At 36.9% G+C, this 10,802-nt stretch overlaps 1 protein-coding gene across 1 annotated transcript in view; it reads left to right on the top strand.

The window, feature by feature from the left end:
- adamts12 (ADAM metallopeptidase with thrombospondin type 1 motif, 12) overlaps positions 1-9,301 on the top strand; it is a 39,995-nt gene extending 30,694 nt beyond the window's left edge. Inside the window, exons 21-24 of the mRNA XM_051894925.1 lie at positions 39-212; positions 1,948-2,094; positions 2,641-2,794; positions 6,370-9,301. Coding sequence (XP_051750885.1) covers positions 39-212; positions 1,948-2,094; positions 2,641-2,794; positions 6,370-6,485 — 591 coding nt within the window. The 3' untranslated portion in view covers positions 6,486-9,301. The remainder of the gene's footprint in view (positions 1-38; positions 213-1,947; positions 2,095-2,640; positions 2,795-6,369) is intronic.
- Positions 9,302-10,802: the final 1,501 nt, after the last annotated feature.

The raw sequence follows: 10,802 nt of genomic DNA on the forward strand, positions 1-10,802 counted from the left end.
GTGTGCTGTTCTGAACTGTGAGATCTCCCTCTTCTTAGTGTCCTGAAGGCTGTGTGACTGACATGAAGCATCGAGAAGTGCAGTGCATTGACACTCAGAACAGACGTCCATTGAGGCCGTTTCACTGTCAGGCTCTTTCATACAAACCACCCAGCAGTCTGCCCTGCAACAGCCGGCCCTGCCTGCAGTGGACGTACTCACCCTGGGGAGAGGTACTGAACTGAGGATGCACATACTAATGTTGCATTATGGAAAATTGTCTAGTCTAGATTAGGCATGTGACTGTATGAAATTTTCATATCATGATAATTGCTGAAGCTTTTATTGAATTAAGTTATAAAACTTTAGTGTTGTCCTCATAACAGGTTTAATAACTTTTTTTTCTTATAACAAAAAGAATCAGAACATTTTCAGTCCCTATCTAGGGAATGTTTTAGTCCAGATTAAAATGTAAAAATGTTTAAGTTTGAAAAGAAATAGCATATTAAGTTTTTAGGTATTAAGTATTTGGTGCTGCAATGAACACCATTGCGAATACAAAAATCTGAATGGCTGTTTAAAACATTTAAAGGGTTAGTTCACTCAAAAATGAAAATTCTGTCATTAATTATCTCTCATATATCTATAATCTATAATCTATAATTATCATATATCTCTCGGATTTCATCAAAACTATCTCAAGTTGTGTTCTGCAGATGAACGAAGGTCTTACGGGTGCGGAAAGACATGAGGGCAAGTAATTAATGAAAGAATTTTCATTTTTGGGTGAACTAACCCTTTAAAGGTGCATTTTCATTTTTGGGTGAAGTTTGGGTGAACTAACCCTTTAACCCTTTAAAGGTGCAGTAAGCGATTTCTGGAAAAATGAGAGAGAGGAGAGAGAGAGACTTGAAGAAAGACTGTAGAAAGAGAGATGGCTGAGAGACATTACAAAAGAGAAAAGGACAGAGGAATTTCACTGGAAAAAGAAGGGTTATGATCAGACAAGAGCTTTAGGACCCGCGTTAATATTAGAAAAGCTTTCCAGCGCTGGAAAACCTGAAAACAGACACCGATGTTGTGTTGTTTCTGCTCCATACTTAAGTAACATTGGTTTTTCTGTTTCACAGAACCAAGATGCTTTTGTTGTAATGTTAGCTATAGTAACAGGACAGTTTTGAGTGTGTGCCACTCTGGACTAACAATGAACTCTTGCTTGTATATACTCGTGTACTGTATGTTCATTTTTTGTTCTTCCTTGTCATTTGTTCATCATCTTTATTTTTTGAGAAGCTTTATTTCACTTCACTTCTGCCATGATAGAGACATCCACTCTGTGCATTTTGTGGGTGGAGCAATGAAGAGAGGGGTGTGTTTGTTTGGTTAATTTCAAATATCAACTGTGTTCAACAATGATTCTCAGAAATCACTTACTGCACCTTTAAATACTGTTCAGAAACAGAAAGTAGCAGCCTTCATTGTTTACATGGGTTAGTGGGATAAACTGCATTTCTGCAGTTCAGTAAGCGCCATCTACTGTCAGAGAGTGAAAGTGCATTTTCATTCAGCACGTCTCCTTTACTTGATCCGCCATGCTTCTCATCCTTGTTGGGGTTGTTTACATCAGAGTGCGCACATATCTCTTTGAACCAGCACAGATGCAGAGTTGTACATTTTAACCGGATGATGGAAAAGTATTTTAATGCATTCTAAAAATCTAAATAATTTGTATTATACCATGGTCTGTCTGAATACTCTATTCTGATTGGCTAGAAGGTGTGCATTCAAATCTAGTCAGTTTAATTACCATTCCATATTAATGCGCTGCTTTCATTGAAGTTTTTATTGTATTTTGAAGTGCCCACAATAACAATACCGTGTATGTTCATAAACGTTGTTATTATGATATATTACCGTATATGAACACATGTCTAGTCTAGATCAATGTTTTTCATCTGTGATTGACAGTGCTCTAAAAGCTGTGGGCAGGGAGTGAAGGAGAGGCTTGTGTACTGCCCCGAGTATCAGCGCTGCAATGCCACGCTCAAACCCAGCAGCACTGAGTCCTGCCATCTGCAGCCCTGCACCAGCTGGGCAACTGAAGCCTGGGGTCAGGTAAAACACTGCACAAACCTCACTGTTCATTTATAGAAAGGAGTCAGTGTAGTATTTGGCTTGAGATCATGATGAATGCAATGTGTTGACACAGTATTAGTAAGATTTATTTTTTTTTTAATCAGCAAAGATGCATTAAACTGATCAAAAGAGACATGATGTTACATAAATTTCTATAAATGAGTGCTATTCTTTTAAACTTTCTATTAATCAAAGAATCATGAAAAATATGTATTACTGTTTCCACAAAAATATGAAGCAGCACAACTGTTTTCAACATTGATAATAATCAGAAATATTTCTTGAGCAGCAAATCATCATATTAGAATGATTTCTGAAGGATCATGTGACACTGAAGACTGGAGTAATGATGCTGAAAATTCAGCTTTGATCATAGAATTAATTACATTTTAAAATATATTACATTAGAAAACAGTTATTAACAGTGTTTTTATTAACTAACGTTAAAAAAGATTAATAAAAACTGTAACAAATATATTGCTATTTTGTCACCATGATGTCATCAAGGTTTTTATTGATTGACAGTGCTCCAGAAGTTGTGGTGGAGGGGTTCAGAAGAGAGCGGTGAGGTGCATAAACCAGGAATCCGGCAAGGAAGAAAAGACGTCACTGTGTGGAAATAACAATAAACCTGACGGTGTGCAGAACTGCAACCCAGAGGAGTGTAAAATTGATTTAGGTAAACTCAGTTATATGATATTCTGTCCTGTTTGTTTCATAATATATGATAAACATACAGTGGCCCCTAAATGTATTTGGACACTTAAAGGGTTAGTTCACCCAAAAATGAAAATAATGTCATTAATTACTTACTCTCATGTCGTTCTACACCCGTAAGACCTTCGTTCATCTTCAGAACACAAATTAAGATATTTTTGATTAAATCCGATGGCTCAGCGAGGCCTGCATAGACAGCAATGGTACTTCCTCTCTCAAGATCCATAAAGGTACTAAAAACATTTTTAAATCAGTTTGTGTGACTACATTGGTTCTACCTTAATATTATAAAGCGATGAGCATATTTTTTGCGCGCCAAAAAAACAAAATAACGACTTTTTAACAATATCTAGTGATGGCCGATTTCATAACACTGCTTCTTGAAGCTTCGGAGCTTTACGAATCAAATCAGTGACTCGGAGCGCCAAAGTCACGTGATTTCAGCAGTTTAGCCGTTTGATATGTGATCCGAATCACTGATTCGACTCAAAGGATTCATAATGCTCTGAAGGATTCATAATGCTCTGAAATCGGCCATCACTAGATATTGTTAAAAAGTCGTTTTTGGGGTTTTTTTGGCGCACAAAAAATATTCTTGTCGCTTTATAATATTAAGATAGAACCACTAAACTCACATGAACTGATTTAAATATGTTTTTAGTACCTTTATGGATCTTGAGAGAGGAAGTACCATTGCTGACTATGCAGGCCTCACTGAGCCATCGGATTTAATCAAATTTATCTTAATTTGTGTTCCGAAGATAAACAAAGGTCTTACGGGTGTGGAACGACATGAGGGTGAGTAATTAATGACATTATTTTCATTTTTGGGTGAACTAACCCTTTAATAGTCCCTGAATGTCATTGCATTAGATAACAAAATATCAGACAAATACTGCAAGATCTTTTCTTTTCACTCTTAAACTTTCTTCATTATTTTTGCTCAGTATCTTTTAATCTTGATTCAAACACCCAAATGATCTCATTCCTAAATGAGATCGGCCATGTCTATTAAACCTTTGACAAAATCACACAGGAACATTCAAATCTGCGTTTGCACTGTCGCAGACCCACAGAGAGCAGTTAGGCTATCTAGGTATGAAACGGCTTCACAAACAATCTTTTCAACCACACAGTATTATTATTTCCATCCTTGTTACAAATTTTCAAATTATCACAGAAGTACTGCCATACAAGTTCATAGTTCAGATATAAACACTGATGTCTACAGAAGCGATTAAAATTGAGTGAATCACATTTTGAAAGCAACTTGATGCCAGGGTTGCCAGGTTTTCACAACAAAACCCGCCCAGTTGCTACTCAAAACTAACCCAGTTGCATTTCGGGGGGTCCCCCGGTTAAAAATCATGTTCCAGGGGGTAAATCCGTGTTTTTACCAGGCTTTCCCCTGGTAAAATTTGCATTCCAGAGGCTAAATATCATGTTATTTGGGGTCGCTTCAACCCTCGGACATGAAAAACAACCCGCAGCAACAGTGTTAAAAGTAGCCCAATTCCACGGGAAAACCACAGACTTGGCAACACTGCTTGATGCTTCAAATAACAATTGTATCAATTACATTCTTACGGCACCAGGTGGTGACAAGTGACTGCTAAATATGTATTTGTCATGGAATCATTCATTCAAGAGATTTGTTCAGAAATGCTGATTCATCCAGTAATGAAACAAGTGAATATTTATGAGTGAGTCATTGAATCATTCATTCAAACTGACTTTTTTTGCTGTTGTTGTCAGAACCCCCTAGTAAATTACATGTTATTTATTTTGTTTAGCTGCCTGTTCAGAATCATGGGAGAATCATTATCTCTATTTGAAACAAACAAACAAACAAAAAAATCGTGATTCTCAATTTATCCAGAATCGTGCAGCTCTACTTTTAGTGCTTAATCCTGTCTTGTACACACAACGTTCTGCAATTTACGGGAGTGACAACTGGATTAACTCCTGAAAAATGCAGGCAATGACAACAGCATTTACAAAAAAGTGAACAACAAGATGTTAATGATGTATTGAAATGCACATCAGGGATGTGTCTCTCTTCTGTATGCGCTGTGCAAGAAAACCACAGGGAACGAGGTATGAGCCTTGCCTCATTCATTTTGCCAGATCTTGCTAGAAAAAAGATAATTGCTATTTTTAGATAAATCCAAATGCTCTACATCGAAAACAAAACCTAAATATTGCGACCTGCATCTGCCTACTTTATTAACTCCATAAACTGGATCGTTTTATGAGCCAAGCGCTAACAAGTCGTAAAACACTTCAAGTGCGCTCTCTGCGTAGCAGCCCTACAATCATAAACAAAACATGATGCCTCTGTAGGTGGTTTAGTTAAAATTGCAGAACATAACAAGTCTTTAGTTGCTGTAATATTACTTTTGTCAAAAATTGCTGATACTAAACACGCAAGATGCCAGAACACTGCTATGGTGACCACACTGTCAATCACTGCAATTTCGGGAGTGAGCCGTGTTCCGTACACACACACAACGTAATTTACTCCTCTATTAAAGGGATAGTTCACCCAAAAATGAAAATTATCCCATGATTTACTCACCCTCAAGCCATCCTGGGGGTATATGACTTCTTCTTTCAGCCAAACACAATCAGAGTTATATAAAAAACAATCTTGGCTCTTCCAAGCTTAATAATGGGAGTGAATTGTGCCTTTATTTATTTATTTAAATCCCAAAAAAGCGTATCCATCTATCTATAAAAGTAATCCATATGGTTCCAGGGGGTTAATAATGGCCTTCTGAAGTGAAGCGATGCATTTTTGTAAGAAAAATATCCGTATTTATAACTTTATAAACTATAATCACTAGCTTCCGGCAACGACCGAGTCTAGTTCCGGCTGAAGAGTGACCTCTGACCTGATGCATGACGTATTGACAAACGCGGAAGCGCAGAGGATAGAGCAAAACAAAACACCGGTCACGAATTAGAAGTCTAAAACAAGAAGTTTTCATTACCATTTCATTATTCATTACCATTATAAAGCTTGGACGAGCCAGGATATTTTTTAATATAACTCCAATTGTGTTTGTCTGAAAAAAGGTAGTCATATACACCTAGAATGGCTTGAGGGTAAGTAAATTATGGGATAATTTTGGGTGAACTATCCCTTTAAATGCGGTTGAAACTCCAGTCTACATGTTATTTTAGTTCTAACTTCTTTTTCTAAAATGTTTTGCTTGAAAAGTGTGCTTGAGTTGTCTTTCTACAAAATAAGTTATTTGATTTAATGTTTTGCTCTCTAATGCAATGACAGTTTATAAGTTTTCAAGCATGGCTTACGTGTGCCATTGTATGAAATCTTTTTTTGTGTAAGACACCAAAAATGGATCTCTTTTCCCTAGATATACGTATACAAAAAGACATTCTGGAAAACATATTGTGGTCTCCAGTGGTACCGTAGATCCCTTATTTTAATGTGCCGTTCTATGTCTTTATAGTTTATTTTTAATGTTAAAGCCCCTTAAATATTTTTTGTTGTTTTGTTTCTCTTCTTTGCAGGTCTGGTTTGCAAGAAAAACAGCATGTCGACACTTTTCTGTGAGAAACTCAAGCTGCTGGGTCGCTGCTCCCTGCGCTCCATCCGCAAGCAGTGTTGTGTCACTTGTATGATGTAACACTTGCAGAGGTCAGGCTTGGGTCATCGACCAAAAGCGCAAACTACTGGACATGCTGCAGGCAGGGTTCATGGTGCTCTAGAAACGCAGACATCCCTCTCAAATATATGAAAACATGAGGTTTTTACTTGAACAATGAATCCTGGAAATGTTTCCCTCCATTTGTTTTAAAGTGCATCATGAAATGCATCCGGACACATCAAGCTTTAGTTACAGGATTCATCATCAGTTAGACAGTTAATCTATATATTATTTTTTGCACTCATTTTGGAAAATTTTATGTAATTTTTATTTTTTTTTTTAACCCAAAAAGGTGTGTTTTGACAGGTTTACCTGTCAAGAACTGGTTGAACACATAGCAAGACACCTGTTTTTACGGAACCATTATTTTTAAAATCATGGATCAGTTGAAAACTTTTGCACGTACAGATTCAGGTTATTCATTAAAAACAGTAGTTATTATCTGATGTGTCATGTGACCACTGTCTGATGAACATTAACATTTTCAGTCTAAAGGGAACATGTTTTCCCCATTCTACTGTGCTGATTTTCCATTGTTTTTCTATGTGCTAGAAGGACGTGTTTAACCTTTGCGCTCGCATCTCGTCTTTTCGCAGCGTCTCGTGCATGACACGCCATTCTAAAAATACACCACCTAAGTTTAAAGTTTAAAAAAAAACGTCTCTAGACCATTTTTTCCCCCCACTGACCTGCATCTCGCGTTTTTAACCAACATGTTCTGTGTGAATGGCCCCTAAATGTGCAGTTCTTAAATGAGTGTAGTTTTATGAGCATATTTTGCACAAACCTAAAGTTAATACAGGGTTTCTGCAGGTTTTATGAAGGTAAATTTAAGACTTTTTAAAAGACCTTTTTGAGACCAAGTAAAGAAAATATAAGGAATAAACTGAAAGGAACACAATACATCAATATTTTCTATTAGTTCTATTAGAAAGACTTCAGAGTTTGAAAAAATACAACTTCCAACAGATGTCCATTACTTTTTAATTCATTTTACAAACAAATAGCTTGAACCACTAGAATATGGAAATATCTTTTACTGATCACACTGCAAAAAAAGTGATGTTCTTACTCAGTATTTTTGTCTTGTTTTCCAGTGCAAATATTAAAATAAGTTCTAGTTTTAGGCATAAACTCACTTAAAAGTGCAGTGTGTAAATTTTAACGGCATCTAGCGGTGAGGTTGCGAATTGCAATATAGAGAAGCTACAGTGGCCAACACAGGACAAAGATGTCGTCGTCTGAAACAGCAGAGTAGCTACTCTGTAGAGTGTTTGTCCGCTTAGGGCTACTGTAGAAACACGTCGGCGCAAAATGGTGTCTTAACATGTAAGGGGACCCGCGGTGTATGTAGATAGAAATGGCTCAGTCTAAGGTAATAAAAACATAACGGTTCATTATGTAAGGTCTTTATACACCACTGAAAACATAGTTGTGCATATTATATTGCATTTCTGTCAATAGGTCTTCCTAAAATGTACACATTGCACCTTTAATTTTGCTCAATTTTTCAACACTTCATTTTACATTTGCATCTCAAGTAAATGTATCTTGATTTAAAGATGTTTAGATATTTGTATTAGCAAACAGGAAAACAAAATTGAGGAAGATATTAATTATTTACAATGCATGTAACATTTAATGCCATAACTTTATGAATTTAAGACTTTCTGCTCTTATTTAAGGCCTTAATTTGTGCAAGTGCGAATTAAGTCTTTTAAAGACCTTTTTAAGACCCATAGAAACCCTGTAATGCAATAATTTGCAAATATGTGAATCAGTTTGTGTAGAATTATTAACAGATTAACCCAAGATATTATTAGACAGCATATTAATAAGCTGCATGAAAAATTGAGGACATACATTTGGTTTCAGCGAGTTGTGGTCTCAGGTTGGATTTTTTTATATTTTTTGTTGCAAAAATTGCTTTGAAAAATTGTATTAAAGCAAATAACATCACTAACATCTCAACATAACTTGAGAATTTTAACCCCTTTTTTTTCTCTGCTACATTTGTTGATTATCGTTTTCATTCGGTGAAGATACTGTCATAAAAGCGTTTCACCCAAGCAGTTTATATTTCTTGCTATAAACATGTGATGGCCTTAGATTCATTATTATAAATGAACCAAAAAATACAAAATGTAAATGACTTTAAAGTAACAAAAATGCGGAAAAAAAAGCAAATGACTGTGAAGTAACATGCTGCTTTACTTTATTCAAATAAGAGAAATGGTACTTTTAGCAGTATGTATTTACAACTTCATTCTCCAACCCTTAATACAGTAAGATTTCTTGTCATCCAGTGAATAATTTTAAGTGTTGTGATGAAATGCAGGTCAAATATTTCAGGTACATAAAAAAATTGGGTTCATTTCCATTCAACTATTATTGTTATTTTAATAATAATCAAATTTCTTCTTAACAAAACACAACCGTAACTAGATTTTTTATAAGTTGTTACACAGGATATAAGATTTGTGGTTATCTGCACTGTATTTGTGGTAGGTTTTCTAGTTAATGTATTTTAGTTACAGTCATTGTGTGAATATTGTATTCGTGTGGCTCACGGGAGCTTCGTGGTGCTGTAGACTGTTGGTGCTCTGTGCTTGTGAAGCTTCATCAGGGTGCTCAAGCGTTTAAGACATTGTTAACAAGTTAAGTGCACACTGTCACTGAGGATGGAGGTGTTGCAGGTCAATCCTCTTTGGCCTTTAAAACAGGCCTGAACATTTTATACTGCTCATCTGTACTGCTGTTATGATTATAAATAAATGCGGTCATGATGTGCGCAAGATCTTTTGTCTGTTGGTTGATGATTTGCCTAATTTCTTTCAGATCATTCTGAGACCATGTGTGAGATCCAAGCTCTGTTCCAAAACCTAGCAAGCTGTCCTTTAAGGGGTGATTATGATTTTTAACTTTAGTGTGTAATGTTGCTGTTTGAGCATAAACAACATCTGCAAAGTTACGACGCTCAAAGTTCAATGCAAAGGGAGATATTTTCTTTTACAGAAATTGCTGTTTAAAGACTACAACAAACAGCTGGTAGCGACTACAATAAGCTTCTTCCCGGGTTGGTCAAGTCACCTTTATTTATATAGCGCTTTTTACAATGTAGATTGTGTCAAAGCAGCTTTACATTGATAACTGGTATATTATTTGGCTGCACAGCAGCTCTTAAAAGAATAGTGTCAATGCAGGCAGATCAAAGCACTGTTGAATATCAAATGTCAAGTCAAATGTCAAGTGTCCCCAACTAAGCAAGCCAAAGGCGACAGCGGCAAGGAACCCAAACTGTGTCGTGGCTGTCGTGCCGATGAGGCCCTCAGAGTGGATGATCTAGTTGACTCAATCTCTGCTGATACTTCAGGGCTGCGTTGCGGTCGTGTCAAGGCGCAGGTCCTTGGTCTCACCTGGATACGGCCTGGATCCGGTTGACTACGGTGAACCTCGGGATAACCAGAAAGACTAATATTAGCGTAGATGCCATTCTTCTTCTGATGTAACGAGTACATCAGGTGTTATAGGAAGTGTTCCCGGTTCCGGCTGACCTAATTTATGCAGCCTAATAATCCTTTAACAGATTTGAAAATATAAATTGGTAATGTGTTATGTGTATGCCAGGTTAAAGAAATGCGTTTTTAGTCTAGATTTAAACTGACAGAGTGTGTCTGCTTCCCGAACAATGCTAGGAAGATTGTTCCAGAGTTTAGGTGCCAAATAGGAGAAAGATCTACCGCCTGCGGTTGATTTTGATATTCTAGGTATTATCAGCTGGCCTGAATTCTGAGATCGCAATAGACGTGAAGGACTATAATGAATTAGGAGCTCGCTCAGGTACTGGGGAGCTAAACCATTTAGTGCTTTGTAAGTAATTAGCAAGATTTTAAAATCTATACGATGTTTAACAGGAAGCCAATGCAGTGTTGACAGAACTGGGCTAATATGGTCATACTTCCTAGTTCTAGTAAGAACTCTAGCTGCTGCATTTTGTACGAGCTGTAGTTTATTTATCAGGCGAGCAGAACCACCACCATGTTGGTGACATCACACATCCCAAAATTTACATAAACCCTGCCCCCGGGAAGACGCATCAAAGGCGTTGAGGCCATGTTGGGCTGCTTTAGAGAAGAGGAAGAGTTGTTGTAGTTGAGTGTTGTTGCCATGCCGTCATTTTATGCAGGACTGCTTCACAAATGAGGGTCAATTCAACGCTGGATTTGCACAAAAGATTAACATGACGACATATGCTAGTCGATGAGTTGAATCAACTCCACAGCAACTACATAAATT

The sequence above is a fragment of the Ctenopharyngodon idella genome, chromosome 5 (genome assembly GCF_019924925.1).
Source record: "Ctenopharyngodon idella isolate HZGC_01 chromosome 5, HZGC01, whole genome shotgun sequence".
In the NCBI taxonomy this organism is placed as follows: Eukaryota; Metazoa; Chordata; class Actinopteri; order Cypriniformes; family Xenocyprididae; genus Ctenopharyngodon; species Ctenopharyngodon idella.